At 44.9% G+C, this 14,084-nt stretch overlaps 1 protein-coding gene across 7 annotated transcripts in view; it reads right to left on the bottom strand.

Moving 5' to 3' along the window:
• Positions 1-2,345: 2,345 nt before the first annotated feature.
• ankfn1b (ankyrin repeat and fibronectin type III domain containing 1b) overlaps positions 2,346-14,084 on the bottom strand; it is a 135,552-nt gene continuing 123,813 nt past the window's right edge. For 6 of the 7 annotated variants that reach the window (XM_084342852.1, XM_084342851.1, XM_084342849.1 and 3 more), the window contains 12 exons: positions 11,592-11,729; positions 9,226-9,325; positions 8,693-8,825; positions 8,401-8,520; positions 8,049-8,264; positions 6,874-7,040; positions 6,482-6,632; positions 5,089-5,257; positions 4,788-4,954; positions 4,438-4,645; positions 3,624-4,342; positions 2,346-3,537 (listed from right to left, as the gene is read on the bottom strand). In XM_084342852.1, the coding sequence (XP_084198978.1) occupies positions 3,244-3,537; positions 3,624-4,342; positions 4,438-4,645; positions 4,788-4,954; positions 5,089-5,257; positions 6,482-6,632; positions 6,874-7,040; positions 8,049-8,264; positions 8,401-8,520; positions 8,693-8,825; positions 9,226-9,325; positions 11,592-11,729 (2,582 nt within the window). In that variant the 3' untranslated portion in view covers positions 2,346-3,243. The remainder of the gene's footprint in view (positions 3,538-3,623; positions 4,343-4,437; positions 4,646-4,787; positions 4,955-5,088; positions 5,258-6,481; positions 6,633-6,873; positions 7,041-8,048; positions 8,265-8,400; positions 8,521-8,692; positions 8,826-9,225; positions 9,326-11,591; positions 11,730-14,084) is intronic. The other variant, XM_084342850.1, reaches the window with a different exon arrangement.

Genomic DNA, 14,084 nt, shown 5'->3' with positions numbered 1-14,084 from the left:
TCCTTGTAAACATGGGGCTTTATTTTTCGCCTGGAAAGGGAATTTAAACCCCCTTCTTCCCCTTCAGCATAATCTTAAAATGGACTACAACTTCACTGACCTTTGACCTCTGCAGTGATGACAGCCCCCCATTCACTTCCTTTCACATTTAGGGCAGATACAGTACATTCATCCCACGGTCTTGCTCGTCTATGTACATGGTTCGGCTTCTGCTCGTGTGATTTGTTTGTGCAGTTGTAACTCGTAAAAACGGCTTTTTAACAATGTGAATAAAGAAGACATCTAAGCGCTAACACAAGAGTTCAAGCCATTATTCAAACCAATTACAACTTAGAACATCTTTATACAGTAGTCACATGTGAGCACATCGTTGAAAACTAAACAGTGTAAACACTTTGAGTCGACTCCCCCTGTGACAGGTTCCAGCGTGAACCTGAAATGCTACAGTAGCTGAGGCCAGGTCCAGTGACGTCACCCATCGAACTCTCCTCTTTTGGACCTTTAGGGTGCTACATTTGGATTGGTTATTGGAATGGTATGATGTTGCTGAGCCTGGCTTTTCATAAGCTGAGGTTGATATAAAAAATAAATAAAACACAACAGCCTGCAGTTTCCGTGAGTGTGAAAGTTAATGTCATGAGGTTTCACAGACTGTTACAGTGAACAGAGAAACCGAAACTTGGCACAGGTTCCCGAAAATCAGCTAAAAAAGATGATTTGAACTGTTAGTCAGCCCTTGTAGAGTCAGTGACACCTTTTAAATCACTTTTCCAACAGGTGTTCTCTGTTATTGTTTTTATCTTACATTATTGTTGAGTATTTTATTCTCTTTTATTTTTCCTTCTTTTAATTTAAAAAAAAGAGTACTTGAGGTAATCGACATATTTGAGACAGGCTTCTTGTGTATCGCGGGAAACTCTTGCGCAAACACTACGACTTGCAAGGCGAGGGTCCCGAGCACGAGCGAGCTAATGTGCTTCAATGTTTTCTGCTGAGTGACCACTGGATGTACAATGATATCTGACAGACCACACTGTCTGGACTTGATGATGTGGATTGCTGAAAACTACATCTGTTGATTGAAGGGATCCTTAGACGTGGTTTTCAAAATTCTAATTTACTTACGTGATTGATTAAGTTAAGACTGCACGAGAGTTCATAATAAATACTCAATTCCATCAAAATTAAAACACAAATTGCAGGACTTCTCCAGCACAGCATGCTTTATTCACCAATGTTTTAAGTCATTTTTTTATTTTTTATTTTTAATAAAATTGTTCTTGAAGTAAGAACTTGTTGCATAGTAGATAGTAGATAGTAGTACATAGTCGGCTGTAGATGTTTTATTTTAATTTGAAAACATGCTAATCAAAACTTAATAGAGTTGAAGGAATAAAGAAACGCTGCAGGTTGATTAATTTGGATCTACTGCAGTTATAGAGAGAAGAGAGTTTAAAGGATAAGTTCACCCCAAAATAAAAATTCAGTCATTATCTGTTCATCCTCATGCCGTCAAAAAAAGTCAGGTGAAGTTTCATAGTCCACAAAACTTTTCTCTTCACAGCAAAACAGCGTTGTAATATTTTTCTCGACAACTGAAGTAGATGGGGACTTGTTTTAAATCCTGAATTGATTCGAAAAGCACGTTATTTACACCCTTTTTTGAGCCACAAGTGTCAGCACACCACCTGTCTGAGGTGGGTGCACAAGCTTGATCGAACATAGAGTGTCCTTTGAAATCCGTTTGGGTTCTCGGACAGCTATATGGAGCCATTCCATGTCTTTTTTGGTTGTTTTTGTGCCTTTTAAAACAACTCCCCATCTACTTAAGTTGTTTAGGAGAACGCTGCAACGCTGTTTTGCTGGATAAAGACTTCATTTTTGGGTGAACTCATCCTTTAACTTCTTTTTCTAAGGACAGTTATGTTACTTGTAACTTCCCTGTTTAACTCCTTCTACAAGTTAGCAAGGTGACCTCACTGTTAGACGCATGACCCTCACATTGCAGGTAATAGCGCTTCGTTGAGAGTCTCTCATTTTGAAGCAGTTTAGGAGACGGTCTGTTTGCAACTTTACTAACAAACACTGGGCCTCTTAACAACTTGAGTCATCCCTTTCTACTAAAATCCCTCTGGGAGAGCCTGTTTGAGACTGACGGGCACCATTTTCTGATGCATCTGGGAATACCACTGAACCAAACACAACAAAACACTGAACTGGTTCACTTTCAGCACAGCATGACTACAGTACTGTAGATGTACTCAGCGCACGATTCTGGAAGGTTTACATGCTTTTTTCCCATCTATTAGAAAAACAAAAAGAGTCAAGTATTGCTTTCTTTCTCCTCTGTGTGAAAGACCAAATTAGCTGGGTTTATTTTTACATCACAAAATGAGATGATCGTACTTGCTAGCTACACTACGACTGAGTCTACTATACAGAGGATTTGTTGCTGCAAAGGGGGGAAAGCGAGCACCAGAGAGCCAGTGCCAGGTTCTAAAAGATGCAGCTTCCACCCTCCTCCTCCTCCTCCTCTCTCTCTCTCACTCTCTATCAAGCTCTCTCGCCCTTGCTTGGCTGCTTCGCTACCAGACAGCACACTGGCCAAGAGCGGTTGAGTGACAGGTTGACGGGCCAAATCGTCGGGCCGATTGCGTCCCCAAGTGGAGACGCCAGCCCCCCTCTGTACTTCTCCCTTCCTTCCTGCCCTCTGGGCCGGGTCCAGAGCCCACATCCTGGGAACATGGGGCCGGACGGCTGCAGCCCACAGCTCTTTGGGAATGACACAATGAGAGAGTTCATAGGAAAAGCCGTGTCCGCGTGTGGCTGGGGGAGGAGATGATGCTGCCCATGTCGTTTTGGCAACGTGCACGGCCCGATGTGCTGGCGTCAATCATGCCAGAAGTCGAAGTGACGCTCCATTAATCTTGCTTAGCGTCACAATCTTTTTCCCCGATGATTTCTGACAGTACAAAAAACTCTTTCCTCTTTGTTCCAGTGTTATTGTTCATTTGGTGTCCATATGAGGGTCTCATAAAAAAGGGTCCTTCATACGGGAGAACAGATTTCATGAAAACAGAAGCCTTTCGGAAAAACACAGCAGAAAATATGACAACATGTTGTAGCTGCAGCGGTGGACGGTGACACCACGGTGAGACAGAACACTGTAGAGTTTAGGAGCCTGTTTGTACAAATGTGACAGTTCCAGTTTTTTTTTCTTTCTCATTCTCCCTCACAGAAGTATCACACCGTGGTGGCCCGGCTGTGTTTGAGTGCTAGTGGTGAGTACTCCTTTATCCGAACGCACAGTTTGCCTCGCAGCCAGGGGTTCTGTAGCTCCAGGGGACAGAAATCATCCTGAAGCCACTTCTCTCTATTGTCCAAAACCAGCACAAGGCCAAAGTGCTTCAACTGTTCGGGGCTGTAGTAAACAGAGTGCTCCTGTTCGCCACCGAGCATGCGCCGACACACTGTGTTCATCTCCTGCACCACCAGCTGCACCATCTCCCGCGCTGATGTTCCTGGAGTCACACAAAGCTGAAACGCAGGCAGGAAGACATCATGTCACAAACCTGACAGCAGTTTAAAGGTGAATACATCAACATGTCAAAACATATCTGTACCTTAACGCTGGTTTCCTTTGGCAGGCCTGTGCGGTACTGCGGGTACACTCTGAGCGTGGCATGACAGCTTTTCCTGAGGGCAGCAGGTGATGGTGAGGAGAGTCTCTGTGTGCCGCTGTCCTCTGATAACGTACGAGCTGGTGGAAGCTGCGGTTGGCAGCGCTCAGCAGAGCAGCAGCGGTCCACTGACGAGGGCCTGTGCCATCTCCGCTGTGGTGAGGTGGAGGGCGAGGTGCAAGTGGTGTGGTAGCAGTAAGGCTGGTGGTGGGCTGAGGTGGTGGAGGGGAACTCCAGGCTGCTTGTCCTCACGCAGAAGGCCTGCCTCTTCTCTGTGATGTGCAACAGCTCAATCTGCCTGCTGGGCAGGATGAAGTCACTGTCAAACAGCTCCGGGGCCCCCCTTCGCCGAACTCCTCCTCCTCCGCCACACCGCTCGCCTTCCCTTCCGTGCTGCGGCTCCGAGGCCTGGAGGACATCTGGCGTGGAATCCCTCAGCGCTCCCCCTCCACGTCCTCCTCCGCCGAGACACATCCCAACCCCTGAGCCGCTGCCATCGCTGCGCAGGAAACTGCGGGGCTCCAGCGGCGCAGAGGACGAGAGGGGTGATGGGGGCAGCAGGTCCAGCTCACGGGGACTCTGGGCACGGCTGGAGTCGTAGTCGCTGTCTGTGGTGAGGAAGACCTCGGAGGAGCCCTCCTCATCGGATAGTCCGGCAAAATCTGCAGAATGTGAGAAAAGCACTTAAAAACAAGACAATTTCATCAAAATAATACAAGAATGTTTGTTTGTTAATATCATTAGAGTTGATTCTGACCTGAGTGCTTGCGGCAGGGTTCGGGTGAAGGCATGGGGGAGGGCATGAAGTCTGGCTGAGAGGAGGTGGAGGGAGGCTTCTCGAGCAACACCTCCTTAGAGAAGTCAATTATCCAGCTTATGGAGATGCCCCCCGTTGGCTGCTTGTAGCGGGCGTACTGCAAGGCGTCCATGATCCACCTCGCATCCCGCCACACCTCCTCCATTTGCTGTCGAACATCGTCATCAAGATACAACAATCAATCTTTGTTACAATCAAATGTAACTGTGAATATATATATATATATATATATATATATATATATATATACATATTCCAGCTGTTTTTGTCCTTGGCTTGAATGATCTTACCTGCATGTGTTCCTGGACCTGCTGATGTTTCTTCTTCGCAGCCAGGAGCTCGGCCTCAGAGAAGGCCTCCCTTAGTGCCTGCTGGGACATGAGGGACTCCAGCTCCAGCAGAGCCGATACTCTGCAGTACTGGCCGATGAAACTGGGGCAGTATGCATTAAAGTGGACTGTGGGAGAATCAAACATGAAAACAGAAAATGTAACACCCTGTGCCAGTAAATACAGAAACATATTAATATGGAAAACATCTGTTGGTGCCAAATATTTGAACTTCTTTCTGACTACAATGTGATATACAGACCCAGTTCAAAGATCTGTAGGGGCAGGGTGAGGAAGCCAGAGCGGGGGGAGTACGGGTTGTTCTGACCAGGAGCGGTGCACACTTCATCTGAAGGCGGCAGGAGCAGCAGGAAGGACACTTTCTCCCCAAACTCCACCACTTCCTGGCTGTAGATACGGAAGTCCTGTGCCTAGACACACAGAGACACGTGAACTCAGAGGAACGTCTGCAAGTTTAGTTTAACTCTAACCTCAAAGCAGTGACAGAACACTGACACTTTAATATACATGCAGTGATTTTTACAATCAAGATCATTATCCTCCTTTTTATCTTTTTTCTATCTTAACATTTTATTTATTTTAAAGGTGTAATTTGTAAAATACGGACAGAATTTATTTCTTTTCTTGACATTTTGTGAGTTTATGTAGGTTGTTTATTACACTAAAATCATAGAGAGCTTGTGAAACATAGTGAATATGTATCTCCCAGCTGACAGAAGTCTACCGGACTATTACCTCTTGCCGAGGCTAGCTGGTTAGCATGCTAACAAAGATGTCTTTGACATAACGTCAACAGTGTTGTTTCTTCACACTCTGAGGATAATGTTAGTTCTTTTTTGAATGTTTGAAACTAAAATTCTGGCCATGTTTTACAAATTACCCCTTGAAGGCCATTTATGCTTTAAGTAGAGTAGATGGTGAGTCCATCGTTGCTCTCTAACCACAACAGGTCAAAGTTAGAGGGTATAGATCATAGACTGTCAGGCCACCATGAAATCAGTTTTCACTCATATCTTAAAAGTAGAACCAGTGGCTCCATCTCTAATAGTGGAGTGAAAAGTAAGGAAAAAGGCAACTGCATGGGTTGCTGTAATTGGGGGTTATTGCATATCACTAAAATACTGTTTGTGGAGCAGGTCAAGAGTGAAAGTATCTCAGTGCTGAAGCCATATTTGTTGTTTTTAACATCCATCCCCTCTGAAAGTGAAATATTTGAAGTTTCAGTTCCACATTCAGATGACAGTCTAATCTATCAATACATATATTAATGCATAATCCTTTATATTTACGTTCATATCGATGTCTCTTTTCATAGTAAATTGTAGCCGTCTGTAATTTTTATGCTGCTAGCTCGAAGAGTGGGTGGTAAAAACTTAAAGCCAAAAGGACAATGATTGCCATTGTGCTGAAATTCAAACTATGTACTTTTACAGAAATCATGTAGAATTAGTGGTCTAACCAGAAATGGCTGACCACCCATTGGAAGCATTTTCTGCCTGCCCCTGACACTTGGCTGGATATATTTTGAGGATTTTCGTCTAGTTCCATGCTATCAGTCAGTATCAAACCATACAAAACCTAATGATTACAGACAAAGTTACGCAGTATCCCACTGACTCTGGCCTAACTCGGACCTGATTTCCAGGGACGTTGATGTGTGCCATCAGGTCCTTGATGGCGCTGCGCAGGTCCTGTAGGAGGCGATGTGGAGCGCTCTGTACTTCATTGTCCATCTCCAACGCCTCCTCCAGAGAGCTGACAGCCTGCAGCCACTGCCACTCCTCCCTGACACAATACACATTCAAACACACACACAAGACTGCTATGAAAAGGTTGCATCGATCCAAAGTAGGAATGTCACAGTTCTCCAAATTCAAGATTCAATTTCAAACTATTTTTTTATCCTTTGGACTCGGGCAAGTAGGTGGAGGTGAAGAGACGTAAAAATACTAGGAGAATCGCCAATCCTGCTTTTGATTTTAGTGCTAAAAATTGAAAGCTCATTTTGATGGCATGTGATCCCCACCTTGAAACGTTGCTGTTGTCCCGGATTTTGGTGTGACAGAGGACGTTTGGGAGTTTCTGAGGTACCAGCGCTCTGATCTGCTCCACCGATGTACACAGCTTCAGGTAGCCCAGGTACAAGCCTGGAGACAACATCTTCCTGCTCCGCCTGTGATACGCCAGTTTTTCCTGAGAACAGCAGGTGGACAGAGACGTATGGTAGTGACTGTGTGTGACACTGATTCTAATTGTATCTCTATCTTCACATTCATCTAAATGATGTTGTTTTCATGTGTTGTTGTTTACATCCTTGAGAGACTTCAGTCTAAAGTTGTTCCAACATGTTTAAAGTGGAAGTAAGCACAACAAAACAGCCCACTAGCGCATTTTGATGTATTTCATCATACAATTTGTTCATAACTGGCCACAAAACAAATATTTCTGTAAAATGTGGTTTCGCCCGGGGGAGTCTCCACCATTGTTTTGGAACCACAAGCCAAACCGACTTACACTGGAGACAAAACAGCTCCGCGACAATGGTATCAAGTTTACCGGGCTATATAGACAAAATCAACTTGTGGTTTAATCCAGATTGAACAAAACAACCACACAGAAAACAAAACAACAACAATTAGCTTGATTATCATCATCATCACGCCCACAAAGCTGAAATTCAGATATAAATTTCCAATTTCCACCTCCTAACTGAGCAACTGATTATCATTCATGTCGAGCTGGCATGGATCCGAGATCTGACCTCACATCTGGCCATTTTAATTAATTTGATGGCGAGTCAATTCAGTGTGTGTCCTTGCAAAGAAGGTGACAAATGGAAGAGAGTCATGATGATTAATGTTTGTCTAAATAAAGAGTGACTGCACAAGCAGCTTAATTGGAAGCACATTTCAATTTACAATCCTATTGTTTCAGTCTCGTGTTTACTGGTTTTCTGTGAATGAGAGTTTAACGACAATAAATACATGTTTTCCAGTGCTTTTGGGGGAATTTTGTTTTTGACAAAGTGCCTTACACTTCACTGTCTCATCTTGCTTAATCTCCCGGAAACAAAAAATGCAAAGAATGAGCCTGAAAACAACCCTCAACCACTGCTGACAAACCATTCTGCTATTCCCATTCCCGTTTTTCCAAAACTGAACTAGCTTCTAATCACTGCCCGTCTGTTCCTGTAGGACTCACATGGAGTGTGATGAGCAGCATGTCCAAGGCAGTGGGCTCCTCGGGGGACGAGATGGACTTGCGTTGGAGCTGGAGTTTGCAAAGCTGAGTCCAGCGAACCCCGTCCAGGTTGGGACAGGCATTCATGTCCTTCAGGAGCACCAGCAGGGCGTTACCGTGCTTGTCTTTGATTGGCTCAAAATACACCTGACCAAGGTCCTGGGTCCCCAGCATGCCCTGAGGATAGACATCAGATGATAATTGTGCTGCTGTTCAGTATTTTTACTCAGTTTAGAGCCACAATTTTGATTTAAAAAAGCGTAGTTGTAATAGTTTATGACATTGAGGGCAAGTCTACTGAGCATTGTCCTACCTGTAGCAGAGAGACAGCCTGCAGCATCTTGAGACGCGTCTGCAGAGTACAGGAACAGGACGACTGGGAAGGATTGAGACACTGCTGCAGCCAGGGAATCTCCTCCCATAGATACGATACCTGGCACATGGAGTGGATGAATAATACGTACATAAAGTTCACAGAGGCAGCTGATGGTCTGCTGTCCTGCTGTTTGCAGCTGAATATTGAAGTAATAACTGATAAATAATAAAATTAAAGGTACAAGAGGTAGGAATTGTTGTTGTGTGTTTCTTTCTATCTGTCGCTCTACCTTGGTAAACCACAGGAAGTCCTGCAGGAGGGAGCTGGGGTAGGAATCTTCAACCTCCACAATAGGAATCTGGTCCTCTGAAGTCACCAACACATTATCATCTCTGTAGAATATGGATGTCAGATAGAGACCTCTGGGGAGTAACGCAGAAGAAGGGCATGTGTTAGCAGAAACACTACAGCGCTAGTGCACCATGCTTTATTGACCTTTGTGTCTGAAGGCTGAAAAAGAGTCGTGCAACATGTTTTGATTTTTGATGAAGTTTACATTGTTGTGCATCTCTCAGAGTGTAAATATCAAAATAATAAAATAACATAAAAAAAATGATAATTTCACCTAAAGGTCAGAAGAATATTTAATATTCAATAATGGATATAAAGTGCTCTCTCCAAAATGTTAACTGAAATTATATGTAAATTTAGCAAATTAAACACTTAATTTTCCATTAACACACTGTAGTGATTTTAGTGGCTTTCATATCAAAAGTCAACAACTGTTTTACATTACGCTTGATGGATAAAAGGGTCATCTACCTTTTCAAGCTTTTAACAAATTTGCTGGTGGGTTGGAAGAGGTGGCGGAGGCTTTTGGATACCGAGTGCTTCCTCCCCTGTGGTGGAGCTTTGCACTGTTCTGTGTGAACGAGACGGAGAAAAGAGAAAAGGGTTATCTTCATTCCATAGCAGCAGAGTGACATTACCTCTTTCAAATGAATATTCTGATGCCGTTGATGCTGAACGTTAGGGCACTTGTCTTTGATTGGCTGTCTGATTTTCTCGCTAACACCACTGAACGCCTCTGTCCTGACAAACTCTGGAAACATCTCTCCCAGTGACAGGCCGTTACCTAATTGACAACCAACCTGACACGTCCAACAACACGGTCGGAGTGGAATGTTTTTCGACATTTCATGCGCTCCAGTGGCGCGGCACCATTTGACAGTCATGCTGACTGCCAGCAGCAGACTATGGGCCTTGAGGGAACCACTAGCTCTCAGCTCCCATAGGGACACTAACTGTGTGTATATGTATGTGTGTGTGTGTTTACCTGCATATACTATAGCCGCTGGAGCATGGCATGTCTTGAGCTACAGCCATATGAGTGGAGCCAAGGAGCTGTAGTAATTTGTGTGTGTGTCTGTATGTGTCTTAACCCTTTGCCACTCACTGACAGGGAGGTCAGTTAAGTCTGTGGGGACATGTTTATTTTTAGTGGGCCTGGAGGGGGTTGGAGGCGAGAGAGGGAGGTGTGTGTATATATGTATGTGTGTGTGTTTGTGTGGGCGCCTGTTGGTGAGATAACGCACCTCCCAGCTCATTAGAAACCCTGAGTCCCAAACTTTTCACAGATTCCCTCTCCTCCCCTCCCAGGTGATCTTACTCCAGCCCCAGGCCACTTAAAGTCAATAAATCCCCCCATTCAGCAGCCGAAAAGAACTAATTTTCTCTTCAGGTGGACGAGTCGAGGTGGAGTAACAAGAAAAAACAGCGCCCCTCGACCCCTCTCACCTCCCCAAATTTCTCTTTACTCGCGAGTCTGTTCAGCTCCAGTCCTCCTGGCCTCAGTCCCTGTTTGACACTGAGTAAGACAGACAAGTAGGGCCGACTGCTGGGGTGCCTGTGTTAGTCAAGGCCTCTTTCACAGTTTAATTAATAGTGTTTGGACAAGAGGGAGAATGTGGCGTGGGCCATAAGCCGGGCTGCGATGGGGGTGCGTACATGGACATGTGGGAGAGGGAGCATGAACTTGAACATTTCTGTCCGTTGGAGTACATGTGTATCTACGTGTGCGCCTGTCTATCTTTATGTGTGTATATGTATGGACAGTAGACAGGACGACTGGCGGGCTGTGGGGGGTGGAGGGGAGGCAGGCGGCAGTAGTCAGTGTTAATTTATGCCCTCTCCCGACTCTAGCGCAGGACTCGTCTCTTACAGGAATAACAAACATGACCCCGGGACACGCCACCTTGGCTACCGTGCCTGAACTCTCAAGCTCAATCAGTCGCCGTCTGAAGAACCAAGAGCCACTCAATACTGACTATTATATTACGTCTCGCCCTATTGCAAATATGGTCTGGCCACAGTGGACAATAGTAAGTGGGTGAGTGTGTTTGGGGCGAAGAAAAAGAGAGACAACCTGCTCAATGCTAAATGCAGTTTGCCGTCATGTAAAAGAGTCAGTGTGGACAGGTTTTGACACTTATGGGACCGGCTTACAGCCGGCAGTGTTTGGGGATATAAACAGCCTGAGTGTGAGAGAAGTTGATCTGCATTTTGTCACAGAGAAGAGAGGTATTCAGCAGAGGAAGGGCTGAGTCATGGAAAGACGCATAAGAGAGTGCGGGGGTTGTTGAGACAGAGGGGAGGGTATTATTTTTGAGGTGGCATGCCGTCTTAGGGTGTACGGCCCCCGAAGTACTTGTCGTGCCTGAGATTGTAAAGTGTCTGTCAAGGTGAGATGAAACACAGCAATTGGCGAGACGTGTTACACCTGCGAGTCGTGTTTGTTTACGCCGAGAATATTTCTGAAACATGAACTAGACGGTGGCTAAAAATTCAGATGTGTTTGTTTAAAATGTGACGGGCGCAGTGAAAATGACAGAAGCTCATACCACAGCTCCGGGTGTACTTTACTTCAACTGACATCTGTACTAAAACTGATCCTAAGCTTAGGGTCAGGCATATTTGTGGTCCAGGCTGTTATTCTACCTAAGAATTTGCTGCATGTAATTCATTAGTTGAACCCGATGGCAGCTTGAAACATCTTGTATGACATCTAGTTCAATGAGTACAGCGAGTCACTATCGCAACCAGGTTAGAGGGTTTGGGTTTCACTAGGGGTCAACCACACAAACCGTTAAATCTCTCATATTACTGTTCACTCTTTTAGTTGAACACACCCACAGAATCGATCAAAAAGTTGCTGATACCATGGCAGACACAGTGGCGGTGAGCTTCTTTTATCTGTCCAAGCAGCTGGTCTAGTGCCTCCTTCTGGCCTCTCTGACGTGGAGCACGACCGTCGATATCCCTCCAACCTGCAGAGAGAGGCGAGAAAATCAGTTTTAGACCAGTGACCATGTATTGTTCTGCGTTCATCAAGATTTGTAGAACTGATTCAGGATCGCTAGACAGGTCGATTTTTTAAATTATGTATTATTATTAATGATGCTGAAGCAAAGGTGATGAGATGAAGGTGCTCCAAGTGTGAAAAGCTTGTTAAATAGTTTGCTGTTATGCTCGAGTTGCGAGACATGAATCCTGCTGACTTTGACAATCTCTTGATGTTTCTTGTGTGTCGTCATGAGTTTGACATTTTTGCACAAATCTTTGTAAAATCTCGAAATCATGTATCGCAATCAGAATTTAAGAAAAATGTCATTTGTCCAATACAAACATACCTGCAGAAGTATCATTCTAATCAGCCTCAGCTGTGATTAGTACTAATTAGCGAATGTTATTATGCTAACATACTAAACTATGATAGGAAACATGATTAATATTATACCTGCTACACTTCAGTTTGTTAACACTGTCATTTTGAGCATGTTAGCATTTAGCTGAAAGCACTGCTGTGCCTAAAGCCCCAGACACATCAAACTGACATCAAAGAACTAGTGGAGACTGAGGCCAACAGTTGCGTCGCCTCACATATCACAAATATCTCCCCAACTCTCACTTTGAATGTTAGTTATGGCTCGAAATGACAACAGACATAAACAAGTTTGCTGATTTCACATATCTTCGCTATGCATATAAACTGCCAGATGTCTACCCAGAAGTGATTGCTGATGTTAGCGCGACGTTACTGTCATTCAGTCAGAATGAACACGACCGGACGGACGTCCTTCTTTGTTCTATATATTTTCCTCTGTGGAGCCATGCTTTCAGACCAACAGACTTCACTTTACTGTCAGTCATTTCTTTGTTTTTTGCCATGGAGGCCTTGTAACATCTTTCTCACGGACAGGTTGCTGCTGGAGAAGCATTCAGATTGTGCTCACAGTGGAAAGTTTGAATACATTAGCATTATTTGGTTTATTTGAAACTGGTGAACCTGGACCTATGCACTATGGAGCAATAACTTTGGTTGTATGAAAATAAACTAGACTTCATACTTGAACTTTTATGGAAAACTTGTTCATTTGAAGCACGCCTCAGAATCAAACTACTGAGCAGCAGCAGGCTCCCAGAGACTTGAAGTTGTGAAATGCTCAGAATGAAGGTTGATACTGTAAATTTTTTTCAAGATTTTAATTGTAGTAATACATCAGTGTGGGAATCTAGGTGTGGTTAGTCTGGAGATCGGGGAGGGGAGTTGATCAAATTCTGCCCGGGACCCAAAATATTCTTGGGCTGGCCCTGATCCTGAGGCTTCCAATAGTAGGAGTGTGAGGTGTGTGAGACGGCCTGCTTCTCAAACAGGTCTAGTGTGTGTACGATAGGAAACAGCACCCACCCCAGTGTGAGAAAGCTGTGGTTGGCTGACAGACAGACCTACTGAGCACCGCTGAGACTGACTGCTCTGCACATATTTGGGCTCAGAACAGTAAGTATGCACACACAAATGCAGACACATATACACACAAACATAGTGTGGCTGCTCCAGTGACATAAAGAGAGGAAAGTAACACACCAAAAGCAAAAGACTCCTAATGTAGCAATTGTAACTCAACCTCTATCTCAAACTGTTTCTATTCCTCTTTGTCTTCTTCCTGTGTTTTGTCTTCACCCCTCCCAATCATATTCACACTTCGTCATCATAAAAACACTGATACTTTCTGAACACTTTATTCCAAACACACACTTTCCCTTTCCTCCTAAAAGATGACCAGCTCTGCAGAGAACGATCCTTCAGCACCTTCTGCCTCCTGTGTTAGTCAGCCAGCATCCTTGCTTGCTCACTGGAGGATGTGTCAGCGATAACCCGCCCCCCCCCCTACCACCATCAACCGCCACCCAACCCCCATCACCCCCACACCAACTCCCTCTCCCGGAGCCCCCCGGAGGGCGCGTGGGGCTGAAACACGGTGAGCTCTATTCCCGGAAAGGTGCCTGTCCCGACAGGACAAGCGGGCCCTTTAATGGGCGTCCACGGCCCGGTATAAGGCCCCCACTGTTGGGGCCGCGCCGCGTGCTACAGCACAGACATGCAAATATTTCCAGTGGTAGGCCCAAATGGAAAACACAAACACGCAACATCGAAATTAGCTCTGAGAGAGGGAGGAAGGGAGGTGGACAGTAGAAAAAAAAAGAGAGGGAAAGCCCAGTCTCCTAAAATGAAGACGCGCACACACACAGACACACGTACATGCACACACTTGCTGAAAAACACGGTGTGCTGATGAGGACAAACATGTTCATGTGTTCCCCAGATGTGCCCTGAGTGTGCC

This window comes from Pagrus pagrus (genome assembly GCF_965226575.1).
Source record: "Pagrus pagrus genome assembly, chromosome: 21".
Lineage (NCBI taxonomy): Eukaryota > Metazoa > Chordata > Actinopteri > Spariformes > Sparidae > Pagrus > Pagrus pagrus.
This window is presented reverse-complemented; position numbering and strand designations above follow the sequence as displayed.